Source organism: Monoraphidium neglectum (genome assembly GCF_000611645.1).
Source record: "Monoraphidium neglectum strain SAG 48.87 unplaced genomic scaffold scaffold00141, whole genome shotgun sequence".
In the NCBI taxonomy this organism is placed as follows: domain Eukaryota; kingdom Viridiplantae; phylum Chlorophyta; class Chlorophyceae; order Sphaeropleales; family Selenastraceae; genus Monoraphidium; species Monoraphidium neglectum.
In genome coordinates this window covers 2,501-26,924 of record NW_014013487.1, presented here as the reverse complement: position 1 = coordinate 26,924, position 24,424 = coordinate 2,501, and the positions used below count along the sequence as shown (strand labels likewise).

Here is a 24,424-nt window from a genome sequence, read left to right as displayed (position 1 = left end):
GCTTTGTCAGAGATCGCTCCAACCCCGGCCGGATGCGGCAGACCTGACGCCCCCCAATCCTGCACATCATCCAACTCTGCCGTCTATGGAGGGCCTTCAGGCGTGTGCGGCAGGTGGGGCGAGATGTAGTGTGTCTCCTCACCTCCCAGTCCATCGACTCGCGGGCCTGGGTGGCGTTCATGCAGCGCGTCAGGAGCATCACCGCCGCGATCAGGATGGACCCTGGCCACAGGTGCAGGATCTCCTTGCCGCTAGCGCCCTCCACGATCTGGGGTCCAGGGTTTAAAAGTGAGGCATCTGGTGAGTTCGAGGTCAACTGGCTGTGTGGGGCCTCGCGTGCCGGAATTCCGCGAATCGCAAGGTATTGGAGATGTTTCAGACTGTCATAGCTAGACTGGCTCAAGCGACCCAGCTCAGGTGCACACAGCAGTGGGTGCGGACGCCGTCTTGTGCACACCCACGCAAGGTCCAGCAGGCAAGGGCGAGAGCGGCGATCAAGCAGGTTTCTAACCTGGGTGGCAACCAGGGCAACGACGAGGGCGAGGGCGAGCCACATACGGTTCTTCTTGACCGGGGCAGAGTTGGGCACCTGTTGTAGGGTGGGTGGGTGGCGAGTGCGCGACGCGGGGAGGTGAGGGAGGCAGCAGCGCGGGTGCGGTGCGAGGCGCGCGTCTCAAGTCGCTAACAGCTGCACTGCGGCAGTGGCAGTGGGAAGTGCTGGGCCAGGCCGGTTTTTGACACTCATGCGACGCAAAGGCAATTGGGAGCACCTCCTGGCAGTCAGTCGGGAGCGATGACTTCCTGACTGAGCAACACAAGAAGCCACAAGCGCGCCGGGGAGGCAGCCGGCGGCACTCACGGTGCTGATCAGGGCAAAGGCGGGGCTGTGGGCGAAGATCTTGGCAAACTCGGGCCCAGTCTCCAGCAGAAGCACGTCGCCAGCCTGGTTAGGCGTTTGGGTATGAAAGGATGGACGAGGTCGGGGCACGCACACAGGGTGGGGCCTGCATGGCGGGCTGCTGCAACAGGGCCGCGCCATGCTGGCTTGCAGCTTCGAAAAGGTTTGTGTTTGACCAGCAAGGGGTACACAGCTGTCAGCTCGCAGGTAGATGGCAGCTTTCCCTCCCGGTCAGAGCCGCAGCACAGGCAGGTGGGTGCGTACAGTGGCTGGGTCCCCCTGTTCTTCAGACCCAGTAGCCCACCTGCAGCTTGATAGCAGCAACATCGCCGGTGACCGCGGTGCCGGAGCGGTGGACAGACAGGAGGGCGGCGCCGAAGTTGTGGCGGAACCTGACGTCGCGGGCGGTCTGCGCGAGGAGACAAGGGGGGAAGGGGGGGCCCATCAGTGCTTGTTGTGCTGCGGGCCGGGTGGCATGGAGGGTGCTGCGCCAGGCATCCAGACGGGTCACCGCGTCCTGTTCAATTCGACGCGTACTGGGGCCGGATTGCACGACCACAGGGGTCGAAAGCCGACGGCCCGCACGCGTGCCTGAGGGCGTGCAGGGACGCATCCGAACGGATCAGCGTGCGGTGGGGTGGTGGGGTGTGCGCGGGGGCGGGTGTCACACCTTGTGCACAAGGGGGGAGTGGGGGGACACCACAGCCTGGACCAGAGCACGGTCGACCTGGGGGATGTGGAACAAGCGAGGGGAGGGGGGCATGCAGGAGGTGAAGGTAGGTGGAGAGGGCGAGGGGCATCCAGCGCTGCACACGCGCGGCCCACAAGGGGCCAACAGGGAAAATGAGGACGATTCTGAGGGAGGCCGCGCCACGGCCGCGGTGGGCATGCAGGTGGTGCACCGGCCGCAGCAGCACGCACCCTGGCACCCCTCACCAGCCCTACCCCCTGGGTCACTCCGGCGGGCGTGGCTGGGCACCGCGTAATCACCTGGTGAGACTCAAGCTTGGTAACCTGCTCCTCCTGCTGATGGGCTAGGCCATCGAACTTGAGCAGGAATGACACACTCGCCAGGTCACCTGGGGGAGTGGCAGGGGTTGGGCGGCCACTGTGTGGTTGGCGATGTGCGTCGCAATGGGTGCAGGAGCAGTCAGGTGAAACAATACAGCGGGTGTCAGCGAGGCAGTCAGGATGGCTGCTTTGGGCGGCTGCGGGAAGGCACCCCTGAGAGGGACCCCGTCGCGCCACCGAGCGATCGCGGCCGCCGCCACCGGTCAACCAGCCGATCAGACCGAACACCCCCCCCCCCCCGCTCACCGGCGAAGAGCAGAAGATCACCCTCCTCCAGGACAGTGTCGGGGCTGACAGCGCGCAGGATCTCGCCGCCTGAGCGGTGCACCTGTTGTTGCGATGGAGGTCGTCGGCGCACGGGCGGATGGCGGCCGTGAGGCAAACGCGGGTGTGCGGCAAGGAGCTCCTGGGGGTGCACGCACACTCTGTCCTTGCAAACAGGTGAGAAATGCTGGCGCAATTTTCAGCTGCGGGGCTCGCGAGTGACCTCCGCCTTTGCTACAGGGTGCACCGCCACGTTGCAACAGTGCGCCACTTCCCCTAGGACCCGGACTGCCGGCCCCCGCACAACAGAACCAACGTTGGCGATTCGCGCGGCAACCCAATCCTGGGATTGTTTCGGATCTCAGGCAAGCGTCACCCGTCGCACCTCGAATAGGAACAGGCCGGTGACGCCGCGGAGGCCGGCCTGGTTAATGGTCTTGCCAGCCACAGGTGACCCCGTGACGCGCATCACGGTGGTGAACTCGCGCTGCACGGCAGAGTCCAGGTGCTTGAGCCTGGGGCCAATTGGGAGGGACGGCAGCGGGCACGTGGTTGAGGCACGGCTGAGCCTGGGGTTTCGGTTTTTGCCCTGTGGCTTTGGGAATGGCCTGGGCGGTGCGTCTGACCAGGTGCACGCTGCATAGGCTGCGGGCGGGAGCCGGCACACGCGTCGTCCCAGACCATTACAGCCAGGCAGCACGCCAGGACCGAGCAAGGCGACAGTCAGCGGGGCGTAGGGATTGCGGCAATCTCACTTCTTGAAGTTTGCGGTGAAGTCGTCCTTCTTCGCGTCGAAGTTCTCGCCGGCGGAGAGCACCAGGATGTCGCCCTTCTGCAGGACGACGTCGCCGAGGCGGCCTCCCTGCTTGACGTTGTTGCGCTTGACGGCGATGACGGCGGCATCGAAGCGGCCGCGGAAGCCAGTCTCGCGGACGGTCTTGCCGATGATGTCAGCCTTCGGGGCCACAGTCACCTGCACGATTGATTGATCAAACGTGAGTAACAGGGAGTGATGACAGATATGTGTATCTAGTGCGGTGGGCACTGAGACGCGAGTGATCGGATGGCCCTCGCGGCAGAGGGGTCGCGGGTGCGCGTCAAAGGCCGCGAGTGGCAGGAACGGCTGGGCTTCTACAGCTGCCTGGTTGGGTGGCGGCGGGGTGTTGCGACGATGACCTCGCCTTGCCAACCCTGGGGGCACCCGTGTGCATTTCGCCGGCCCCGCCCGCGTCGTGCTGCTGCCGCACCTGCACCAGAGTGGAGGCCTCATCACCAGAGGCAATGGACCCCCCCTCATCGCCGGCGCCGGCGCCCTCGAAGAGCAGCACCTGGAGGCCGTTCTGGTTGGCAAACGTGGAGTTGTCCTGGGCAGAGCCTGCGCACGGGTGCCAGGATGACAGGGTTTGCGCGGGCAGCTGGATGTCATTGTTTGAACACTTTCTAGGAGGGCTGAATGGAGTGCTGCAACGTTTAATCAACTTAATGGAGGCTAGCGATAGCACAAGTGGCACTTGTGGGCCAGAAAGCCAATGGGCCTCAGGTTCAACTGCGGTCAACAAGGGGTGCAGCGAAGCGGCGCACCCTGCACAACGATGACATCACCGGCGTAGACCACAGTGTCTGGCAGGGGGGGCGCGATGACAGAGCCCTTGGCGGTGCGAACTGCGATGATGTGGGAGGTTCCGACCTTGTCCAGGAGGCCGGAGGCATCCAGGGTGGAGCTGGCAACCTTGCCAGACCTGGCGGTGGAGGGTGGGCGATAAGGTTGGGCGATCTTTTGTTTGGTTTTTGGCCGCGTGACACGAGCCAAGAGAGAGAGCAGCAGAACGGCATGCAGGCCTGCAAGCCAAGGGCGTAAATGAGACCACCGCTGTAGCAGCGAAACGAGAGTGGCGGCGAGGCCGGGCTCCAACCGCTTGCTGCTGCATGAATCGCAGGTCACATCCACGCCGAAATACCCACTTCCCACACCCTGCAATGTGTGCAACTTTGCGGCGTGAATTCAGACTCACTTGTCGGTCACCAGGAGCTCGGAGGTCAGGTCGGTGTGGCCCGAGCCCTCGTGGCCGGGCAGCAGGAAGGAGAACAGCACGATGTAGGCAAAGCCCCAGATAGCGTACGGCACACCGTAGGGCTGATCCAAGGCGGAAGGTGAACAGGCATGAAGCCGTCAGTCACGCGGCGAGGAGATGCAGGGCTCATCTGTCCAGAACACAAAACGGGCGCCTTCCGCCCAGCGGGTGGGCAAGAGGCGGCCCGGTTTGCCGCACATTGATCAGTTGTTTGTAGTGCTGTCGGTCAGAGGCTGCCCGGTCAGTGCAATAGTGTGCACTCACAGTGATGGTGAAAAATTGGAAGACAGGGATGGTGGGATCCTTCTTCGCCATCTCCTGCTGCAGGCCTGCAGTGCACGAGTGATGTGCGAAACAGTGTGACGCATGGCACCTGGCCGCCGGGCGCTGTCCCCCTACGCGGCGACCCCGGACTGAGCAAGCGCACAACGACAGCAGCCACAGCGGCGGCGCAGCGACGCAGGCGCTGGGGCCGCACCGGAGACAACGAGGTTGGTGCTGGTGCCGATGAGCGTGCAGGTGCCGCCCAGCACTGTCGCAAAGGACAGGGGGATCAGCAGCTTCTTGGCCGGCACGTTGCACCTGCGGGAGTTGAGTCGTTGGGGTGAATGTGATCATTCCAAACATCCCCGCAAACGTGTGATCCAGAGCATGGCCTTGCCGGCAGCCAGGCGCGAGTGCAGCAGCACGGCGCGGGCAAGGGCGCGGGTGCTGGCGGCGGGAAGGGGGGTCGCAGGGGTGCCCCAGGGGCGGAGAGGGCAAGATGGACTGTCCCTACCTCCGGGACCACGAGAGCAGGATGGGGATGAGCAAGGCCACGATGGGCGTGTTGTTGAGGAAGGCAGAGGCCTGCGGTAGGTTGGGATAGGGGCAGGCGTGTGGGGCTGCACCCGTGCAGAGGGGGGCCCGCATCCAAGAGGCCGTTTGCCGGGGTTTTGACCCGGCCGCCGCGTGAAGGCGCCGCGCCACTGTGGGGAGCGTATGTCCAAGCCCGGCAGCTGTACGTTCGTCACCGCAGCAGGGCGCGCGGGCGCTCAGGTGGCGTGCCGCCTGTCCTTGCGATTACTCGCGAATGGACAGCGCGCTTGCATAGCGCGCTTGGTCACCGCGGCTCGCAATTACTCGCGGTTGCGGTGACTCACGATCATGACGGGAAGCATCATGCGCGTCTGGGCCCAGAAGACGGACGAGGCGCTGCCTAGGACCTTGTTCAGCAGAATGTCGAGACCTGCGTTGGGCCCGGGGGAGGGTTGCCGTTCTTAGGCCTGCATCGGTGCGTTGAGGGCTTTGGAGGCAGCATTCAGGCGTCTGTACGGTTTAGGTGCTCGCTATTAGGTGGAGGCAACCGCCTTCGCGGAAGGGGGCACGAGAGGCCAAGTGAGTCCAGTGCTGTGCCTCCGCGTCAACACTCTGCGCCTCCCGAAACCGCGATGACCGAGCCGAAATTTTGCTACGGGATGGCAGCGAGGCTGGGGCGCAGCACAGCCCGCGCCGGGGCGCATCGACGACAGCAGTGCAGGCTTCAGTGCCCAGGCTTAGCCCCTCGTTGTAATCCAAACACGTACCTCCTGTTTGAGATACTCCTTCTGCTACGATGAACAATGCCATGACCGTGAGCACACCCTGACAGCATGCCGCAGTAAAGGGCACGCGTCGGCGGGGGGCGGGCACAGCCGAACGGCGCGACACGGGGCGCAACACAGGGGCTGCCAGCGGTGTGGTGGGGCACGAGACCGCACGGAGTCTCTACAGGGGTTGAATGCACTGTAAGCAAAGGCTCCCCTATGGCCTTCCTATCATGTGTCCCAGCCAGTCGCCCTAGTCTGGCCTCCAGACCCACTCACCGTGTTGGAGAAGCCTGCCGCTCCCTCCCTCACCGACAAGATGCCTGAAGATCGGAGAGAAAGCACAGACTTGGCACGTCAAGGGGTTTGCGTCATAGCCAGCCGTCCGAGCAGGCGCTGGCATTCAGATTCCTTTGAATCACTGGGCGCGCACGCTGGCCCGCAACTGATGACCCATGTGCGTGCATACCAAGCTTGTACGCGCCAAGGTCGGGTGTTTCTTACCTGCAACCATGTAGATTGCGGTGACACCTCCAAACACCAGGTCTGGGCCGACGGCGTCAAGGCCCATGACAATGAGCGCAAAGAACAGGGTGATGATGACCACGATGCCCTGGGATGGTGTGAGGCCATGCCCGTGTGTGTGAGTGAGAGAGTGTGTGTGTGTGCATTATGGGGGGGTTGTGTGTGTGCATCCCAGGTTGTCAGGCTGTGATTGGCTGCTTGTGTTTTGCTGACGTGCTGTGCTGTGGTGCTGTGATGCTGCAGGCGTGGCAGCAGTGCCACGGTTGTTTTGGTGGGAGGGGTTTGGCATCTGCCATCGTCCAGAGGGCTGCAGTTTCAAGGGCTGCGGACCAAGGTGAGGGCCTGAAAGATGCAGGGGCGGCCGTCAGGCTGGTGATATTGGTTGGCAGGCCCCGCGCCGGCGGGGCGGGGCAGCCAATGACAGCAAGCCACGGCCGCCCACCTTCCAGTCAATGACAACGTTCTCGATTCCGCCCTTGGCGGCGGCCTTGACAGTCGCATTGGCCGTCGCATTCACGGTCGCGTTCACCAGCGCCACGGTGGCGTTGAGGGTGGCATTGAGAGCCGACATCTTAGGAAGTGCCTGCCTGGATGGGGGCTGGAGAGCAGGAGGGGCGGGGGCGCGTACAGGGCGGCACGCGGGTGACGTAGTGTCAAGGGCTGCCCTGGCAGTCTGGGCTCGTGCCAGAGAGCAGTATAGCATTGTGACCAGCCAGCTCTGGCGTTTCAGGTGCATCCAGGTGCGTCAAGGGTTTGCTAGCCCTGGCGGGGCAACCAGTGTTGCCGCATGTGACGGCGCCGCAAGCGCAAATGGCGGAGAGCGGCGCTGTACAACATCGCATGGTGCACTGCCGCAAGTCGAAGAGAGCACCGCTGCGTGCGCATTAATCTGTACAGTACTCGTTGCAGCCGCGGACACGGCCTAGGCGGCGCAGTGGTCCGAAAAACATGTAGCCTCACCGCGGCTTTTCCTAGATCCTTGGACCAGCCCGGTCAGCTGATGAATTGGCTGCACGCGCTTGGTGTATGCCGTATCAGACCTCGGGTGAGGTCGAGGCTGTCCTGCTGGGGTGTCACTGACGACACCTGCTTGCAGCTATGCAACGACAAACACTTGTGTGTAGGTCGAGCAGGAAGGAGCCGCAATAAAACATTTGATACATCGCGGCGCAACTAAGTTTTGCGGCTTGGGGTGTCACTCACATGGCCAGAGACCCTTACCTCACGCTTGGTACAGGTGACCGTGGCGCCCAAGACTGGTGCGTGTGAGCTGATCCTCAAGATACACTTCTCACCTTTTTAATATTGAACACAATTTGATACCGGATGTCGGGTAGCCTGCGTCGCGAAAGCCCTGGCGATGCAGCCTCACATCACTGCATTGCCAGCCCCTGCAGCCTCCTCTGTGGCAGAGTTCACCCATCGGTGGCCCAGGGGAGCGCCGCCGCACGTGTCCATCCCAACTCTGACCAGCTGAAAGGGCCCAAAAAATTCATCCCAGGCATGGATGCGCCGTTATCGGCGCAATATGATGGCCTGACCTGGGGGTTTCGAGGGAGGGCAGGTGGGGCGGCTTTCATGACACCACCCATCCGCGCATCTGGGCAAGATGGGAATTGTGGTCAGTGCAAGCGGACATGAAATTTGAGGACTACATCTGCTGATTAATTCGGACCTCACGCCGCTGGCCTGCAACTAGCCCCAACGTCGCCCCCCCCCCTGCCCTGAGACGGTTCTGGGGTCACCCCCCGCTGCCGCAGCGTCCAACGGTGGTTAGTCAGGCGAGCAAAAACCTTTCAATCTGGGCCTACGTAGCCCCTCTTGACTTGACAATTGTTGGCCCTCCAGAGAGCATGCTACAAACGCCGCTGCATACACTGCTGTGAATGCTGCTGCTTCAGTGCGTCCCAAGGCTTCATGCAACCTGCCAACCTCCGTCAGCCGTGAGACCCCGCTAGTACAGAGCGCTGCCTCAATCCGGGCTGCGCGTTCGAGCACATTGTTTGGTGGTATCTCGCGCTGGAAGAACCTGCCATGCTGTACGCTTCCTGAAGATTCATGGGGGGTGCCTTGGTGCCGCAACGCATGTTTGAGCCGGAGTGCAACGCCAAAGCCGCCTTGCAGGCAGCGGTGGTGCTGGCAAGCGGTTGTTACACGCCGCGGGGGTGACACGGAAGGTTCTTGTAGGGGGGCTGAGGCGCCAAAACCCAGGAAATACAAGTGGCAAAATGAGGCACAGGTGGTCTTGAGAGCGGGCAAGGGCATGCGCATGGCAACACCGCATCCACAACCCGTTGCTGTCCGCGCCTGCATGCGTAATTTTGCATGCAATCATGAGTTAGTGCGGATGCATGCGGGCACTCCATCCACTCAATACGCCGTCGCGTGTGACGCAAGCGCTCGCACGCCGCGACGAAGCGGCGCCGCAAGAAGGCGCACCACGGCAAGCAGCAACGACCCCCACGGGGCTCGACGGCATGTGCGGCCCTCGCCGAGGGCGCCGCGCGGCTGGCACAGCGAGCGGCGCACACATTGTGAAGGAACCTAGGGGCGCCGCCCTGCCCGGTCTCATGTGCCTGGCGGCAACGGCATTGGCGTCCGCACCCCTTGGGCTGCTTGCCTCCGCGCACAACGCTCGTTGCCGTGTCTGGTGCTGACAATTAGGAAGGGACATCCACAGAGCCGGTGGCGAGATGATGAACCCATGTCGCGGAGAGCGAGCATGGGCCCAAGGAACGGATGGCTCTGCTTCACTGCTGCCCCGGGCGGCGGGGCCCATGGGGCGGCGCCGTGCGTGCCAAATGGGCGACTCCCAACGTGCATGCGTGGTCTCCCGACAGTCTGCGCAGTAATGCCTGGGTGGGTGCCGCCGCTCGCAGCTGGGTCGTGAATGGCGCGCCCGTTCCGAGCGTGGCCGCGGCGTGTGCGTAATGATTGTGTTTCAATGTGGGCAGTGCGGCCGCGGCTCGGCAGGAATGCGGGTGAGTATATGCTGGATGCGCAGGCCCGGCGGCCCATACCGGACGTTCGGGGTGAGGGCTGCTCCCAATACCAAGCCAGAAAACAATGAAATTCAGTGGAAACGGCGCACAGGCCCTGGCGCCGCACGAGCAGGCAAGCGCGCGGGTGTGTTGCATGCAGCGAGGTGGGAGGACGGACGCCCGTGGGGACGCAAGGCGGGTGTATGCCGAGTGGGTGTGCAGGGCGGTGCCCTAGGGGGGGGGGAGCCGCCAGAGGGCGCGTGAACCACGGCGGTGTTTGTGGAGGAAAAGCAACACAGTCCCAGATCTTGGAATGTGGCAAGCAGTGCGAAGGTTGCTTTCGCTCCAGCCTCGCGCCAAAGAGCTCCAAAGGGAGCGCTGCCCAAGTACTTCTAAACCTTGGCCCCAGAGTTCGAACCCAGACTTGATTGGCGGCGGCGCGCGTGCGCGCGCGCGGGACACGGCAGCGCCCTTGCTAGGCGCGCGAAGCGGATATCTGTGGGATGCAGAACAAGAATCTTTGGGGACGGCCGGGGTCGTCTCTGGGGGCATGCACCTTGGTTGCTCAACCGAGATGCGTCAGTCGCTGGAATGGTGGAATAAGGGATTGCTGCAGCCCCTGCTCGCGGTTGCATACGTGAGTCACCCGACTGGGCGCGGCGGCTAGCAGTCATGCGCACCCGGCGAAACGCACCCGTTGCTTGATGCTGATGCGTGTGTGCTGTTCGTGAATGTGCAGAAACTGAGTCACCGCCAAACGTTCGAAGCCATACTTGCGGTGCGCGGCCAGCCACCGCCCCGCCCGCGACCGTGCAAAGCGAAAGGCGGCGTCTGGCTGGGCAGGCGCTCCACGGCAGCCGCGCGTCAGGGTGCGCCCCGGCGGCGCGGCAGCGGCAGGGTGACGAAAGTAACAAGGGACGGGAACCCTAGGGTGGGGCCTGCGGGCTCTTCCATGGGGATGCCTCCGGGATGACTCAAAACTCTGCATAGTATGTTGAAAATGGGGGCTCACAAACCGCGCTTGCCCACAGGCCGTCTCGCGCCTGCGCCGCCCCGGCAGAGCCGCTCCGTCGCGCCGCCGCGCGGGCGCCGCGGCCCCCATTAGCGCCGGCGCAGGCCACATACGTAGCAGGCAGGGCCATACGCATGCTCGCACGCGAACAGCGCAGCGCCGGCGTGCACGCGGGGAAGAGAGAAACAAACGAACCAACAAAGTAGGTGCCGCGCGCGAGAGTAAGGGGGGATGATCGGTCACGTGCAGCGCGCGCATGGTCAGCCGATCGCAACGTGACCTGAAATCGAGAGCAGGCGCAAAGCATCACCAGGCCAGCAGCCGGCAGCGCCAACGCGCCCAAGGCCAGATCAATGCGTGCGATTTGCTGAGATCACAGTCCGTGATCTGAGATCTGACCGCGCAACACGTCAAAGCCCGCCCTCGACTTCTGGCAGCAGCAGGCCGAGCGCAACGAATAGTGAGTCATCATCGCCGCTCAGCAGCGACCCGGGCGCGGCCTCAAGGGGAGGCGCCGCCGCGGGGCTGCTGCTGCCCGTGTCGCAGCCAGCAAAGCCGCTCGGGAGAATGAAATGGTGGGCCAGGCCGTCGGGCAGCTGCACCCACAGCGGGTTCTGCAGCGGCGGCTGCAGCGCGGGCGCGCCGCCGCTGACGCCCCCCAATAGCAGCGCCCCGGGCTTGGCCGTGGCGGCGCCGGCCTGAGGTTGCGGGGCCGGCTGTGAAATGGGGCCCGAGGAGTTGAGGCTGGGTGTGCTGCCATGATTACTAAGCTCGGAGAGCTGCCGCTGCAGCCCCACCGGCGCCGCCCCGCCGCCGCCCGCATGGGAGGCGGCGGCGGCGGCGGCGCGCCGCATGGCGGCGGCCGCGGCAGCGGCGGCGGCGGTGACGACGGCGGCGGCGGGGGCGGCAGCGCCGCAGATCGCGCCAAGGCGCGGCACCATGTCGCAGATCTCGCTCAGCGCATTAGTAAGCCCGATGACGTCTGCGGCAGTTGGCGGTTGGCAGTTGGCGACCGGCGACCAGCGTTCAATGTCAGACGCGGACGCTTGCGAATCCAACTTGAGAAATTCGACTGGCGAATCCGCCCGGCGCGATCAGTCCGAGTCGCGTCTGATTCAACCGCGTCCGCGCGCGCGGGTGGTGCAGGTGGCCGGCCCGCACCTGCTGCGTTGGGGTGGCGCGCCATGACGACCGCCGCCTGCTCGGCTGCCAGCGTCCCGGTCAGCACGGCCAGCGTGAAGCTGCTGACCAGCTGCCCCTCGTGCGCGATGCTCTCCTGCGTCATGTGACGAGTGTCGAGAAGGGCGGCGGGCGTGTCGTGTGCGAGCGCTCCCGGCCCGAAAAACATCGCTGTTGTGAGCGTTCGCCGCATCAGTCGAACCGTCGCACGCGGCACTCTGCCCAAGCGCGCGTTTGGCGGCGCGGCCGGCGGCGCGCAGGGGTCGCACTGCAGCTTGCCAAGTACAAAAACCAAATTGCGCAGCCTGGAGGGCCCATTGCCGGTGCGCAGCCTGGAGGGCCCATTGCCCGTGCCCGAGAGCAGGGGTGGTGTGTGGGGTGCACACGCAGCACCTCAGCCGGCATTCAGATGGTTTCGTTCAACCCTACACCTTCCAAGGTGACAACAGGCCTGTCGCCACGGGCAACATGCAATGAACCCCCCCGCCCTTTCACCTGCAACCTCTCCAGCACGCCTCGCGCCGCAAGCGACTCCCGGGCGACGGCGCCCACATACCCCAGGGCCTGCAGCCGCGCCGCCGCCGCCGCCGCGCCGCCGCCCGGCGCTTCCCGGGGCCCGTAGCCACACGCCGGGCGCGGCGGCGCGGCGGCAGCGGCCGCGGCGGCGGTAGCATCCGGGCCCAGCAGCAGCTCGGCCGCGAGGGCGTGGCGGGCATCAAGGCACGCGGCAAGGGAGGACACCAGGTCATGCCTCAGGCGCAGGAGATCTTGGATCTGGTCATCGGACAGAGAGATCTCCGCAAGGATCTGGGAGTTGAAGGGACAAGGACGGGGGGGGGGTGTCAGCGGAAAGGCTGCAAGGGGAGAGGGCCGCAAGCAGCTGGAGGCCGAGCCGGCCCTAACTGCCGGCAACTGGCGTGTGGCGCCAGTTAGCGGCGGCGCGTGCGCGTTCGCGAGCCGCCCGAACCCCACCTCAAGCCACCGCTGCTTCTCTCCTATGCTCCCAGGCGCCGGCGCCGCGCCGCAGGCGCCGGCGCCGCAACTGGCTGCGGCGCCGACGCCGGCGCCCGCGGCAGCTTGCAGGCAGCCGCCGCCACAGGACACGTCCACCGCGGCGGCGCAGCCGGCGGCGGCGGCGCGCACGGCGCTGCGCAGGCGAGCGGCGAGCGGCGCGTCCAGCGCACGGCCTGCGGTGCGAGATAGACCAAGGGGCGCGAGCAAAGGCGCTTCTAACAAACATGATGGCGGCCAATTGAGTGCAACGCGCCAGGCAGCACGGTTCTATTCGCCGGCCCTCCCACATTGACTGCTGCGACCCTGCTCGGTCACTCGCCAGACCCGGCACTGCGTCCGCAGTGTTGCTCAACAGAGCAAACGCATGCGCGCCCCCTGCGCAGCGAAACACATCATCGCACCGCGCGCCACAGCCTCCATCACTCCATGGGTCTCAACCATCTCCCGCAGCGCCGCCAGCCGCTCGGCAAGTGGCGCCCCCTCGCCTTCCGCTTCGGCGGGGCCGCCGCACGGCGCGGCGGCGCCGCCGCGGCCGCTCGCCGGAGTGCAGAGGCGCTCGTGCATCGCCGCCGCCGTCGCCTCGCCCCCTGGCTCCTCCCACGGCTGGTGCTGTTGCTGCTGGTGCGGCGGCCCGGCCGGCCGCCGCTCGGCCGTGCAGGCTGGCTGCAGGCTGCAGGCGTGCTGCAGCGCTTGCTGATCCGAAGCCTCTGCAGACACCTGCTGCATTTCGCACCTGTCCAGCGCCAGCAGCGGCGATGGCTGCTGCTGCGGCTGCTGCTGCTGCGGCTGCTGCGGCGGCGGCAGCGGCTGCTCGCAAGACAGCTGGATCGGTGCCAGCAGGTTGGCGCCCACCTGCTGCGCCACCAACGCAGCGCCCGGCGCCGGCGCCGCCAACGGAAGCAGCGGCACCGCAGGCACCGCAGGCAGCAGCTGCGCCGGCGCCAGCGCAGCCGGCCACGCGAGCGGCCCGCCCAGCAGCGCCGAGTGCAGCGTCGCGACCTGCGCCTGCAGCGCGGCGTTGCGCTCGCGCATGCCCTCCAGGGAAGCTTCAATGGTGGACTGCCGCTCCTTGCGCCGCTGCCTGCGGGCGCGGCGCGGCGCGGCGCGGCGCGGCGTGGGGCGGTGGGGGGGGGGGGGCAGATGGATGGATCATGGGCAGGCTAGGGCCGAGGGAACCAGGGCTGGGGCCAGGGGGCGTCTGCACGGCGCAGTGAGCTGCACCTGTAGCGCTGCTGCGCCGCCTTATTCAGGTCTTGTTGGCGCTTGAGCTTGGCCTCAGAGTCGATGGGATCCAGATGGCAGTCGGTCCTGGCGGGGCGCTCGGGTGACGCCGCGCCGTCACCGCCGCGGGCGCGCTTGCGGCCGCGCGGCCTGCGGCCGCGGGCGCTGTCGCCAGAGGACGAGCCTGGCTGCTGCGCGCTTGGCGGGGAGGCGCAGGCGGCGCCTCCTGCGCCGGCAGCGGCCGCGGGCGCGGCCGCGGCGAGCGGCGCATGGTGGGGGGCCGCGTGCCGTCCCATAGCAGCGACGGGCGCGTTCTGCCGCTGCATCGCGCGCAACGCTCGGGTAACTCGCCTGCCAACAATGCAGCGGCGGCAGCAGGGTGGGTTCAAGTGCATACGCCAACCAGTGGATACGCCAGGAACGGGCTGATTTGGGCAAAAGCCACGCAGAGGCATCAACGCACACCCCAATGACATTCCTAGTGACACAACAAGCCCGCCCAGAGCCCTGGAGGGCTAGTAATAGAACTTTTGGATCCGTTCCTCGCACCTATTTTTTGCGTGGTACCGGGCCTAGGGGACGTTGGTGGGCTTCAGACCTTGCCCAGGGGTTGCGGCCCGTCGAGGCAGGCACCAACAATAGTTATAGAGCTAAACTTTCTGCATTGTGATGGGTGATGTTGGGCAGACGCGCAGATCTGGATGCTGATCACGAAACACGCGCTGCGCACGCATGACGTCTACAAACGTACGAAGAATAATCGTAGGCGTCATGTGGCGTCGCCCATTTCGTGGGCTGGTGGGTGCCTGGCGCACGCATTCGTCACCGTCACGTACAGGAGCTGGATGGGCGGCATGTGACGGCGATTCATCGTGCTGTTTGATGTCAGTGCTGCCTTGTTGTCAGCCCACTGTACCAGCCGACCAGCTAATTCATGCACAACATCATCAACAGGCTGCTGATGTTGCTGCGCCACCTCAACGTCTCGCAGCGCGATGGCGTCCCACTGCGACACAGCGGCTGCAAGGGATGCCATGCTCTAGCGCCAAGCCCACTGCCCAGCCTGCTAAAGCTGCCGCCGCCTCTGTGACTGATGCCACTGGTCGCCGAGGCCGCGCAGGCGATTTGGGATGCCAACGTATTGTCCCCGCTCTCGGTGGCGGCGCTCGGCAAAAGGAGCGCCTGGCTCATCGTCGCGGCCCAGTCGAGAGGGCTGGCTGGAGTAACGGCCACTAGCAGCAGAACCATCATGTTCGACGCCAACAAGGCCAGATTCTGGCCTCTTAGCGTGAAAGGGGGTGCAGGTGGGAACTACTGCAGCGAGTATGGGTGCGGTGCCACGCTGCCCGCCTTCCGCCCGGCTTCCAAAGAACGCGCGGACCGCCCAGCAGCAGCCGCAGCAAGGATGGGCGCATTGCGCCCGCCTGTTCATATTCAAGCCAAAGTTTGCACAAGCATGCCGTTTTCCATCATGCGGGGCCGCAGAACAGCCCGCGCCTTGCGCCCAGCAGTGTGGCTTAGGCAGAAATACAGGGGCATTGATGTTGGAGGCCAAACACCAGGGGCTGCCCAATGATACCGGTAGTGGAATGGCCTTTGCTCTCTCGCCCGCCGCCCAACAGCCCTGTAACTATAACCATCTGTTCAGGGGTGTTTGTTGGGCTGCCGTTACTTGCTTTTGGCGTGGGTTCAGACGCCAGACCTTCGGCGGCGGCTGCCAGCCGCCAGACTCAAGCGCAGACCCATCATTTATCAACCCCGGCAGGCGCCTGCCCCGACCTGATGCAATCCCCCTGCTTGTGATCAGAGACAACCATGCCAAAGTGGGCGATTTTGCAGGTTTTCAAACACACGTGTGTGGAACCTGTTGGATTCAGAACCAAAACAGTGTTGTGCTATGCCAGCAGGTGAGGCTTGGCAAAGGCGGTTCCACGGCTTGCCGACGTGCCAACCTCGAGCTAAAACGTTTTATAAATTACACGAAACCGTCCCAGTCGTTTCCAAACCAGCAGCGGGCAGTTTTTGGTCTTGGGGGCTGACTTGTTCTAGTTGTTGTCGCAGTAAGACCTTTGCATATGGCAGCTAGTTATGATCCTTCTATGTGCAATGTCTTCCAGAGTTTCATAATCTAGAGAAATTCGTTAGGGGGTGACCCCATCCACACGCCCTGAGTCATCACGCCCGTGGCCGTGGCGATGGTAAGAGGCAGGCCGGCAGCATTGGACGCCCGGCGGCCTTGTGCACGCACCGATGGCCCTTATGCGGTGTCAGACGTGTATAATTTGTATAGGAGTCACACATATATGGCTCCACAAGCTCTGTATGACCTGCACACAGACAGGACTGTTTGCAGCCGCTACCGGCCTCGTCGGAGAGTCGTCTCGTGGGAGGGGCTTTGACCAACCCCTCATGTGATGTCCCCAACCCATACTTTCCCAGGTCCCTAAACATTTGGATTTGGCAGTAGACACACGCAAAATCTGATTACATACCACAACATCATACCATTCGCGAAACGCATCGCACACGCTTGCCGTGTGCACGGTTCAGGCTCGGCACACGCTCGGCGCCCGTTATCTGGATAGTCGACCGAGGATCGCTGATTATAAATTCAAACGTACCCATTTGCCCGCCGGCAGCCTTGACACCTGCAGGTGGGTGGGCATGATGTTGCTCTTTGGTCGCACTCCTCTGGCCGCCGCCCCGCAATCGACCCAGCCTGGCCCTTCCGCGGCAGCAGCAGCCCGGCCATCCGCTTGCTCATTGGTCAGCTTGCAAATGAGCTTGCTTGGCGGGCAAAGCGGGCCACCGGCGCCGTGATGCTGCGGGGACATGTCAGCGGGAATGTACCGGCGGCATCCTGTTCGCCCACGCCAGGCGTGCGCACAGCTGAAGCCTCACGTTTTCCCGCCCCTCACTCTCCTCGCAGGTGCACCCCACGATCGACGATCCACTGGGTCTGGTGGCACTTATGGCTTCCGAGATGCTCTTCTCACTTGAGGAGGTCAGCATGACGGCAGTTGGCCCAAGGCGGCAGCTGCGCTCACACGGGCAGGCAGCTGCGGTGACTGCTACCTCGCAGGGCGCACCGCTGCGTCCTGTGACCGCCCCGCGGCCCGCCCGCATGACACACGTACGCGCGTGCGCCGCGTGCGCCGCGCGACGGTGGCCCCACCTGACCCAGCACACAATCGCCCTTCTTCTCGCCCTCGTGTAGGTGGCGCAGACTACATCAGCCGACCAGTGGCAAGGCCGCGATCTGGCAATTGAGGCGACGATCATCGACATTAAGGAGGCAATCGAGGACCCCGCCGCCCCGCCCGCCGGCCGCCGCGCGCTGCGCGCGCTGAGGCGGGCTGTGGACGAGCTGCTCCCGCCGCGGCAGCAGCAGCAGCCGCAGCAGCCGCAGCTCGGGGACGGACTGGATGAGCTGGCAGAGGATCTGGCTGAGCTCTTGGAAGGCGCAGGGGCGCGTGTGGCAGTCCGCTCTCCCAGCCAGCATGACCGATCTTCCGCGGCGGCCGGCGGCGCGGCGGCGGCTGCGGACGCGGCCGCAGCGGCGGCGCTGCCGCCGGCGGCGCGGGTGGGCCGGGGCGTGGGCAAGCAGTCGTTTGTGCTGCGCGGGCGCTTCATTGTCGTGAAGGGCGACAGCAGCGGCGACGCAGAGGGTGAGTTGCCGCGAGCCTGCGGGGCGCGCTGCTCGGGCAACCACCAGTAGTGCGCATGGGCGGGGGACATTGGTGCATGAGCTGCAGCTGCCGTGGCGATCTTTGCACCCCTGCTGGCTGCTGACCCGGGCGCACTGTGCACCCCCAAACAACCCTAAAATCTGCAGGCTTCATCATCGACCCCTGCTTCAAGGACGTCTTCACCATCGCGCACGCAACCCGCGGCTACGCCCGCATCGTGGAGGCCCTGCCGGAGGTTTTTGTGGGGGAGGCGTCCTCTCTGAGGCGGCTGGTGGCCCTGCTCACTGCACAGGCCGAGCGGTCATACGCAGCACAGGTGAGGCCCTGTTGAGCGCTGTGCATAAGTCGCAGGTTTTGGGTTCATCGTTGCATGGCATGCGCACAACCCGGCGATATGGTCCGCCATGCACGCGGCCGCGCCAGCGACAGTGCTCCTCTCGTCATGGTGACATCATCCATGACTCACATGCACCCCTCAACTTCCGTTCCCTACCCGAAGGGCATGACGACGCCCCCGTGGCGAAGCTACACGGCCATGACCGCCCGTTGGTTCCCGCCGAAGTTCACGGACACCCCGGTGACGCCGCCGGCGTCACCCCTGGCGCGCCTCAACAGTGAGGATGCGGCGCGCATGGCGCTCGCCGCCGCGCGCGAGGCTGCAGAGGGCGCCATGGCGCGCCTGCGCCTGGCCGGCGCGGCGCACGCGGCGGCGGTGCAGCAGCAGCAGCAGCCGCTGCGCCAACAGGCACCCGCGCGCGTCGTCCACGGCTTCCATGTCGGCGCCGCCGCCGGGGCGCCGCCGCGCATGACGGCGGCCGCGATGTGACCGCTTGTTCTGCAGCGGCGCGCCCCGCCGCCGTGCTGCGAGCGCACGGCACGTGCAGCCGCCGCGCAGGAGGCCAGTGCGACAGGGAACCGGAAACAGAAGACGACCTTGAGAGCCCAGCTCCCCGCTGTTTAGGTTAGAGCCGGTTTTGGCAACCTCAACCAAACTTGTTGCACAGGCCGCCCGGCCCCCTCACTTCATCATGCAGCGTCTGTACGCCCACACTCCGCCCCGTCATCCTCTTTACATCCCGTTGGCGCCCGCCCTCCTGCTAGACCAACGATATGACCAACAGTGCTGCTTGCTGCGCGCGCCCACAAAACCTCCTCTGAGAGAGAAAGGTGATTTTGAAGCAGAATGCGTGCCCCCCCTTGCTTTCCTCGCTCCCTACTTGCTACGCGGCTTGCTGCCCATTGCAGCGCTCAGGATGCGCCCGCACAGCCAGCCCAAAACAGCCTTTCATGGCACCTGGTATAGTGTAAGCAGTCCTTGCATATTTGGGGTCAATCGTACCAGGGGCATGCAAGGTAGCCCAGTCCAGCTGAATGTTGTGTGGTCATACTCTGTGCGTAAAGGTCAGCAAATGCAGGTCAAAGCAATACGGCAGCACATCCCTTTGTTCGGCAGTCGGCGCCCGAGGCTCCAGGAGGGGAGAGATACCTGGCCTGATAGACCGGGCTCTGTTCTTTCACCCACAGGGCAGGACAGGGCAGGCCAACGCACAATGCTATGTCCGACCCAGCAAGACCAGCCTAGCGCATGGCCCTGCTGGGACTGATGGCATGCGAGCCCTGACATATAAAATAGGTCAAGGCTGTCCCTGAGATTAGGTGATTTAGCGGCAACTGTACCCGCTGCAGGGTGCGGCAGGTACAGGCTGGCGCAAGCCGTGGCAATGGTAGCAGCTGCAGCCACGTGAGCGAGAGCGGCGCAGGGGTAGCCCGGATCCGGTTGTCAGGCAGAGCTCTGTCGTGGCATAGGCAAAGGCAAGGCCAGAACAGATGGAATCATACTGACAGGCTTCCTCAGGTCTCAGTTGCTGCCATTGCCTGCGTATCTGCGGAGATTGCGCTTTGCACGTGCTGCAGCAGCATCTGCACCCCAGCCAGCGAGCTGCTGCACTGGCTTCTGTGGCAACTCCCGCCCGATTGTTCACGACTAGAACCGTAGACATCCTCATGCCTGTTATGATGCACCTTGAGGTACGAGCCACCATGCGTTCTGCAGAACATCTGTCGTTGACACTGGCAGAGCGGGTCTGTGCTCACAGCCGCCTACTCGGAAGGATTCTTTCTTAAGGTATGTGGGAGTAAATTAGTGAGTTGTACGTATCGCGCTGCTAAGGGCCCTCTTCACACGGCCTTCATCGCCCTTACACGAGGGGGATGACTGCACGCGGCAAGGGATAGAATTCAAACCCACAACGGCGTCCCGGTCTCCGTCGCCCCGCAATCTCTCCATTTCTTGGCCGGCATATTTCACGTTGTAAAGATGGAAACAATCACCACGATGGTGAGCACCCTAGCGCGACCCGTGCCGCTCAGCGCCGATGCCCTGCACAACGGCCCCAGTGCCATTGCATGATGCCCGCCGTCCCCGGCGCCAGCGCCCGCCCGCCCCCTTTCAGACGCTGCCCCGTGCTCAAATTCCACTCAAATCATTCATTAACAGGATGAAGACCTTCATGCGGCGGCACTGCTGTGCGAGGCTGCCTACCGCACCCACTTTCAAACGCACGAGCTGCTCAAGCACGTCGACTCAGTCAGGGCGCTGCTGTCCCAGGCGGCCATCGGAGAGCTTTCCGTCCACTCTGCAGGAGACCAAAAGTGAGTGTGAATTCGCTCAGCTGCCGATGAATCCCCAGCTGGACAGCAGAATGCAAGGGATTTGACAGGGGCGGGCAGCCCGCGAGGCGCCAGGGCCGACGCCACGGGCGTGGAGCTATGGGGAGTGACCAGGCCGCAGCAACCCTGAATGATCCGTGATTCAATTATCAACATCCAGCAATAACTCCCCTTGGGCAGGTACGTCGTGAGCCAAGGGCCCGGCGCGCTGTACGTAGCTTTTCAAGGGACCAGCCAGCTGGGGGACTGGCTCTCAAACCTGAGCGTGCGGCATGCGCCCCTGTGGCGCCGAGCGGCACAGGGCGAGCGCGCGCGGCAGGTGAGGGCCGGTTCTCCGAGCTTGTATGTACGGCACCGCCCGAGCGGCAGCATGTGCGGAACCGGCCTGCAGCTGGGCCCCTCCGCACGGCCGTTGCTCTCGCATCTGCGCCGGGTGCCGCCGCCAATCGAGTCCCACCGCGTCAGCCAACGTTTGCACCCTGCCTGCTCCCCCCTCGCCCCGCCTCTGCAGCACCCCTCCGCGCACGGCGGGTTCCGGCGGCGATCCATGGCGCTGCCGCTGCTGGAGTTGCGCGACGCGGCGCGCGCGGCGGGCAAGCGGCTTGTGCTCTGCGGCCACTCGTTGGGCGGCGCGGTCGCGGCCCTCGGCACAATCACCCTGCTTCGGGAGAGCACAGCCGACACTGCCGGCGCTGCCGGCGGCGGCGGCGGCGGCGGCGGGGACAGCAGCGGCGGCCCCGGCGGCGAGCGGGGGGCGGAGGTCAGGTGCATAAGCTTTGCCGCGCCGCCGTGCGCCAACGATGCGCTCGCAGCCGAGGTCGCCGCGGCGGGGTGGGACCGGCACATTCAGAACTACGTGCTGCCAGGTGGGCGCCGAAGCTTCAGCTGCGAATCGCGCTGGCAGCTATCATGTCCCGAGTGATGGCCAGCCAGCGCCGCCGCGCCTCTGAAGTGACGGGGCCGTCTCCGCAGTGCCTCTGGGCGTACGCGCTTTCGTGCCGACTGGGCGCACGCGCTTTCGCCTGCTGCGCCGTGCTCGTCAATCACGCCTCTGCTCTCTCTCGGCACCGCCCCTTTTGCACTCCCCTGCAGAGGACCCGGTGGTGCCTGTGGTGAACCGCCTGCTGCGCGCCAATGCAGTCGCAGCGACAGAGCGCTTCTTCTCCGCCCCCGCCGTCTCGAGCAGCAGCAGCGACGCCGCCAGCAGCATTGGCGCTGGCGCCGGCGCCGGCGGCCGCAGCAGTGCGGACGCGGCGCCCCAGCGCGAGCCCGACGCGCCTCGCGGCGCGCGGGCGGCGGCCGCAACGGCGGCGGCGGCCGAGGAAGCTTCCAAGCTGCTGCTGCCGGTGCAGATGCTGGTCCTTGATCAGGCAGAGGCGGCAGCTGCGGCATGGCTGCGGGAAGAGAACGGCGAGGACGAATCAGACACCGCCGTCCCCCACCCGCACCCGCAGCCGGTACCGCACTCCAACCCAGCGATTGCAGCGGCCACAGTGGCGGCGGCGGCGGCGGCTGCCGCAGCGGCGCAAGGCCGGCGGCACGCGCACTCTTTGCAGACCGGTGGGGCACAGCTGACCGTCGGCCGCCGCTTTTATGCATGGCCAGGCCAGCAGCAGCAGCCGCAACAGCAGCGTCAGTTCACGCATCAGGCGGCCCAGCTGGCAAGCAGCCAACACCAGCAGCAGCAGCAGCCGCCGCAGCAGTGGGGGCAGCAGCAGCTAAGCATGGACGCGAAGTGGGCAGGCCTGGTGCTGCACCCACGACTGCAAGGCGCCCTCCTGCAGCCCTCCGCGGCGGCGCTGTCGCTGCAAGCCCGCCTCGCCGCCGGCGGCCCCGCGGCCGCGGTCCGCGTGGCCCGCATCTGGGCGCAGCGCGCGCTCTCGGGCAGCCTCCGCAGCGGCCTGCGCGCGCTTGCGCTCGCCGCGCCGCGCCTCCTACCCTCGTTCGCGCGCGGCGGCGCGCCGGGGCCCGTCCTCGGGCGCGTGCTGCCCGCGGCCCTCGGGCTGGAGATCTTTGGGTCGGCACTCCTCGCGCTCGCGGTTCCTCGGACGTGCGCGCTCGGGTCCCAGTGGGTGCTCTCGCACGATGGGCTGCGGCAGGCCGACAGGCCTCTGGCCCTGTATCCGCGGCGGCCGCAGTCCCTGGGGCTGCGGGAACTGGGGGGCCTATTCCCGGGCCACCGCATGATCTCGTACCGCAACCGGATCGCGCACCTCGCAGCAGCGACTGCAGGCGCCGCCGCGGCCGCGCGGTGACGCCGCGAGCCGCGCGGCGGCCGCGCGCGGGCGCGGGGCTTTGCCTCTCTGTACTGCGGTGCTGGTCAGGGGCTCTCGACCAGTTTGCTGGGACCGGGGCCGGCGGCACCGCATGTGTCTGTGTATGTAGACTATCCCGCGCCCCAGCATTATCGCTGCCGGCGCCAATCAACCCACAAGCTAGCGGGGCCCGACGCCCCGCGGCAGCACAGTAGGTTGCAGATTTTTTGTTGTACATCACGGGCAGCAGTTCCCTTGCTGCTGCTGTGCCAGGCCGGCGTTTGCGCTGGCGGGCCGCCGGGCGGGGCCACGCTGGGCTGTTTGCACATGCACGGCTCACCCCCATGCATGTGCGGCTTGCTGCCGGCCGGCATGCCGCCGGTGTAGCACCTGCCTGAGTGGCCTTCACATGTCATGTCACTGTCACTGAGCGAAGAGCATTCTGGCGCGTCATTGCGCCAGCTGCACGCACGCCAGCGGCCGCAATTAGGTGCCGCATTGCATGCCGACTGTCGTTAGAGTTTAGTGGTGAAGTGCTGCTGGATGCACAGGATGCTGCGGTGACCCCAAACCAGGCCAGCCGCTTGCCTCCTGACCTTTCCACCCAGCGCCACTGTCACGAGGGGCGAGAGCACACTCACCGCCGCCCGCCGCGCAAGCGGCTGCTGTGGCCCGGGGCTCACGACGCGGTGCACGCACGCATGTATGGGCCTTCGCCGTGTGGCCGTCAACGGCAAACACATATACTCTCTTTTCTCTGCCAGGAGCCATGGATCCTGCTGCAGCTGGGCCAGATGGCCAGCTACACACCCCCAACCGCATCCATCGGTACGCGGCTTATCAAGCACTGTGCGGCGCCTGCTCTCCGACGCCCCATCCAGCGCCCCTCTGAAAGTGCAGACGGCGAGCCCGCCCGTCCCCACTACTCTCCCCTTGTTAGGGCCTTTCATGTGCTCTCGCATGAGAAGGCCGGGCTGGGTAGGCGGCCGTCCATTTTGGGCCGCCTGCCCCCAGCCCCACCCGCCGCAATCGCGCGGGCTCACCGCCGTCGCCACTTTGGGCTGGCGTTTTCTTTGCCGACGGCCCAGTTTTCACCCTGCGCAGAGCGTGCCGCACCCCGCGCACACTCACTTACTGCTGGTTAATCCTGATGTGTTAGCATCTGTGTATTCAACTATGTGCTGTTAACCGTGGGTTGCCGGCCGTTTGACTGGACGGCGCCACGCGCGTGCCGCTTTGCCAGAGCGACTGAATGTGCGACGCCCAACGCAACAGTGTGAGCAGGGCAAGTTTTCTGACCTTATTCAGAGCTTGCCTTATGTAGCTGACCATTGGCGGTTGTAAAGCAATTGCCATCTGTGATCAAGTCAGTGGCATCAGCTATCATAGTAGAACACCATGAGATGTTGTCAGCAGGGTTTGGGCGGGCCCTCACAATCAGCTGTATCTAACTGTAGCGCCGCCATGCGCTGGTGAGGGCCCAACAGTGAATCGATCGGTACGCAAACGTCCATCATACCGCTGGGACCCCTGCAGGCATGAGGAACCTCATGTGACGGTGCAGCAGCAATCAAGTCGGGGTCGCCTCCCCTTGCTGGCTCGAGCATACCGTAATCAGGGCCGCCTGCAGCTGCAACCTTGGACTGACAATGGACACTGTCAATCGTCCGTCACTCATGAACGATTGGACAAGCCAAACTATTTTATCTGTCAATTCTTGCATATCAAAGCGATTTCTCATCCCAAAGCTCACAATCGCAGTGGCGAAACTCTTCGAAATTGTCAGTGTTGGATGTCGACATTTCTTCGGTAGAAAACATCGCAGAGAACAATGCGATCCTCCAACAGCAGTCCTGCCCTGCTTGCGCCAGGCCTGCTGATAGAAGGGGCCGTCCCTCGGCGTGCCAGAAGGCGCTGGCGACGAGCGGCAGCGGGCATCGCTTGCGGCGCTGTGCTGTGCCTCTGGGCACTGGTCAGCTTCCGGCAGCAGGCTGGTGCGGTGCATGGG

The 24,424-nt window shown here is 65.0% G+C and overlaps 5 protein-coding genes across 5 annotated transcripts in view; 3 read left to right on the top strand and 2 right to left on the bottom strand.

The window, feature by feature from the left end:
* Window positions 1-6,966, bottom strand: part of MNEG_1421 (hypothetical protein) — a gene marked incomplete at both ends in the record, with an annotated part of 9,921 nt that extends 2,955 nt beyond the window's left edge. Inside the window, 20 exons of the mRNA XM_014050098.1 lie at window positions 143-268; window positions 512-589; window positions 860-943; window positions 1,203-1,307; window positions 1,569-1,625; window positions 1,889-1,977; window positions 2,216-2,297; window positions 2,619-2,748; window positions 2,989-3,206; window positions 3,424-3,608; window positions 3,815-3,972; window positions 4,246-4,367; window positions 4,570-4,634; window positions 4,784-4,887; window positions 5,084-5,154; window positions 5,448-5,533; window positions 5,871-5,928; window positions 6,150-6,193; window positions 6,375-6,483; window positions 6,838-6,966. Coding sequence (XP_013905552.1) covers window positions 143-268; window positions 512-589; window positions 860-943; window positions 1,203-1,307; window positions 1,569-1,625; window positions 1,889-1,977; window positions 2,216-2,297; window positions 2,619-2,748; window positions 2,989-3,206; window positions 3,424-3,608; window positions 3,815-3,972; window positions 4,246-4,367; window positions 4,570-4,634; window positions 4,784-4,887; window positions 5,084-5,154; window positions 5,448-5,533; window positions 5,871-5,928; window positions 6,150-6,193; window positions 6,375-6,483; window positions 6,838-6,966 — 2,100 coding nt within the window. The remainder of the gene's footprint in view (window positions 1-142; window positions 269-511; window positions 590-859; window positions 944-1,202; window positions 1,308-1,568; window positions 1,626-1,888; window positions 1,978-2,215; window positions 2,298-2,618; window positions 2,749-2,988; window positions 3,207-3,423; window positions 3,609-3,814; window positions 3,973-4,245; window positions 4,368-4,569; window positions 4,635-4,783; window positions 4,888-5,083; window positions 5,155-5,447; window positions 5,534-5,870; window positions 5,929-6,149; window positions 6,194-6,374; window positions 6,484-6,837) is intronic.
* A 3,832-nt stretch (window positions 6,967-10,798) lies between these two features.
* On the bottom strand, window positions 10,799-14,128 carry MNEG_1420 (hypothetical protein; the record flags this gene model as incomplete). Its single annotated transcript, XM_014050097.1, has 7 exons — window positions 10,799-11,086; window positions 11,186-11,370; window positions 11,550-11,664; window positions 12,063-12,374; window positions 12,540-12,714; window positions 13,315-13,662; window positions 13,803-14,128. The coding sequence occupies 7 exons, from the start codon at window positions 14,126-14,128 to the stop codon at window positions 10,799-10,801; spliced, it is 1,749 nt and encodes a 582-aa protein (XP_013905551.1).
* A 2,645-nt stretch (window positions 14,129-16,773) lies between these two features.
* MNEG_1419 (hypothetical protein) lies at window positions 16,774-18,317 on the top strand (the record flags this gene model as incomplete). The annotated part of the gene is made up of 4 exons (XM_014050096.1): window positions 16,774-16,806; window positions 17,020-17,470; window positions 17,638-17,807; window positions 17,991-18,317. 4 exons carry the CDS (start codon window positions 16,774-16,776, stop codon window positions 18,315-18,317), a joined length of 981 nt encoding a protein of 326 aa, XP_013905550.1.
* A 1,491-nt stretch (window positions 18,318-19,808) lies between these two features.
* On the top strand, window positions 19,809-22,416 carry MNEG_1418 (triacylglycerol lipase-like protein; the record flags this gene model as incomplete). The annotated part of the gene is made up of 5 exons (XM_014050095.1): window positions 19,809-19,829; window positions 19,989-20,143; window positions 20,342-20,480; window positions 20,673-21,027; window positions 21,254-22,416. The coding sequence occupies 5 exons, from the start codon at window positions 19,809-19,811 to the stop codon at window positions 22,414-22,416; spliced, it is 1,833 nt and encodes a 610-aa protein (XP_013905549.1).
* Window positions 22,417-24,247: 1,831 nt separating this feature from the next.
* MNEG_1417 (hypothetical protein) overlaps window positions 24,248-24,424 on the top strand; it is a gene marked incomplete at both ends in the record, with an annotated part of 522 nt that continues 345 nt past the window's right edge. The window contains one exon of the mRNA XM_014050094.1: window positions 24,248-24,424. This exon is cut by the window's right edge and continues 345 nt beyond it. Coding sequence (XP_013905548.1) covers window positions 24,248-24,424 — 177 coding nt within the window.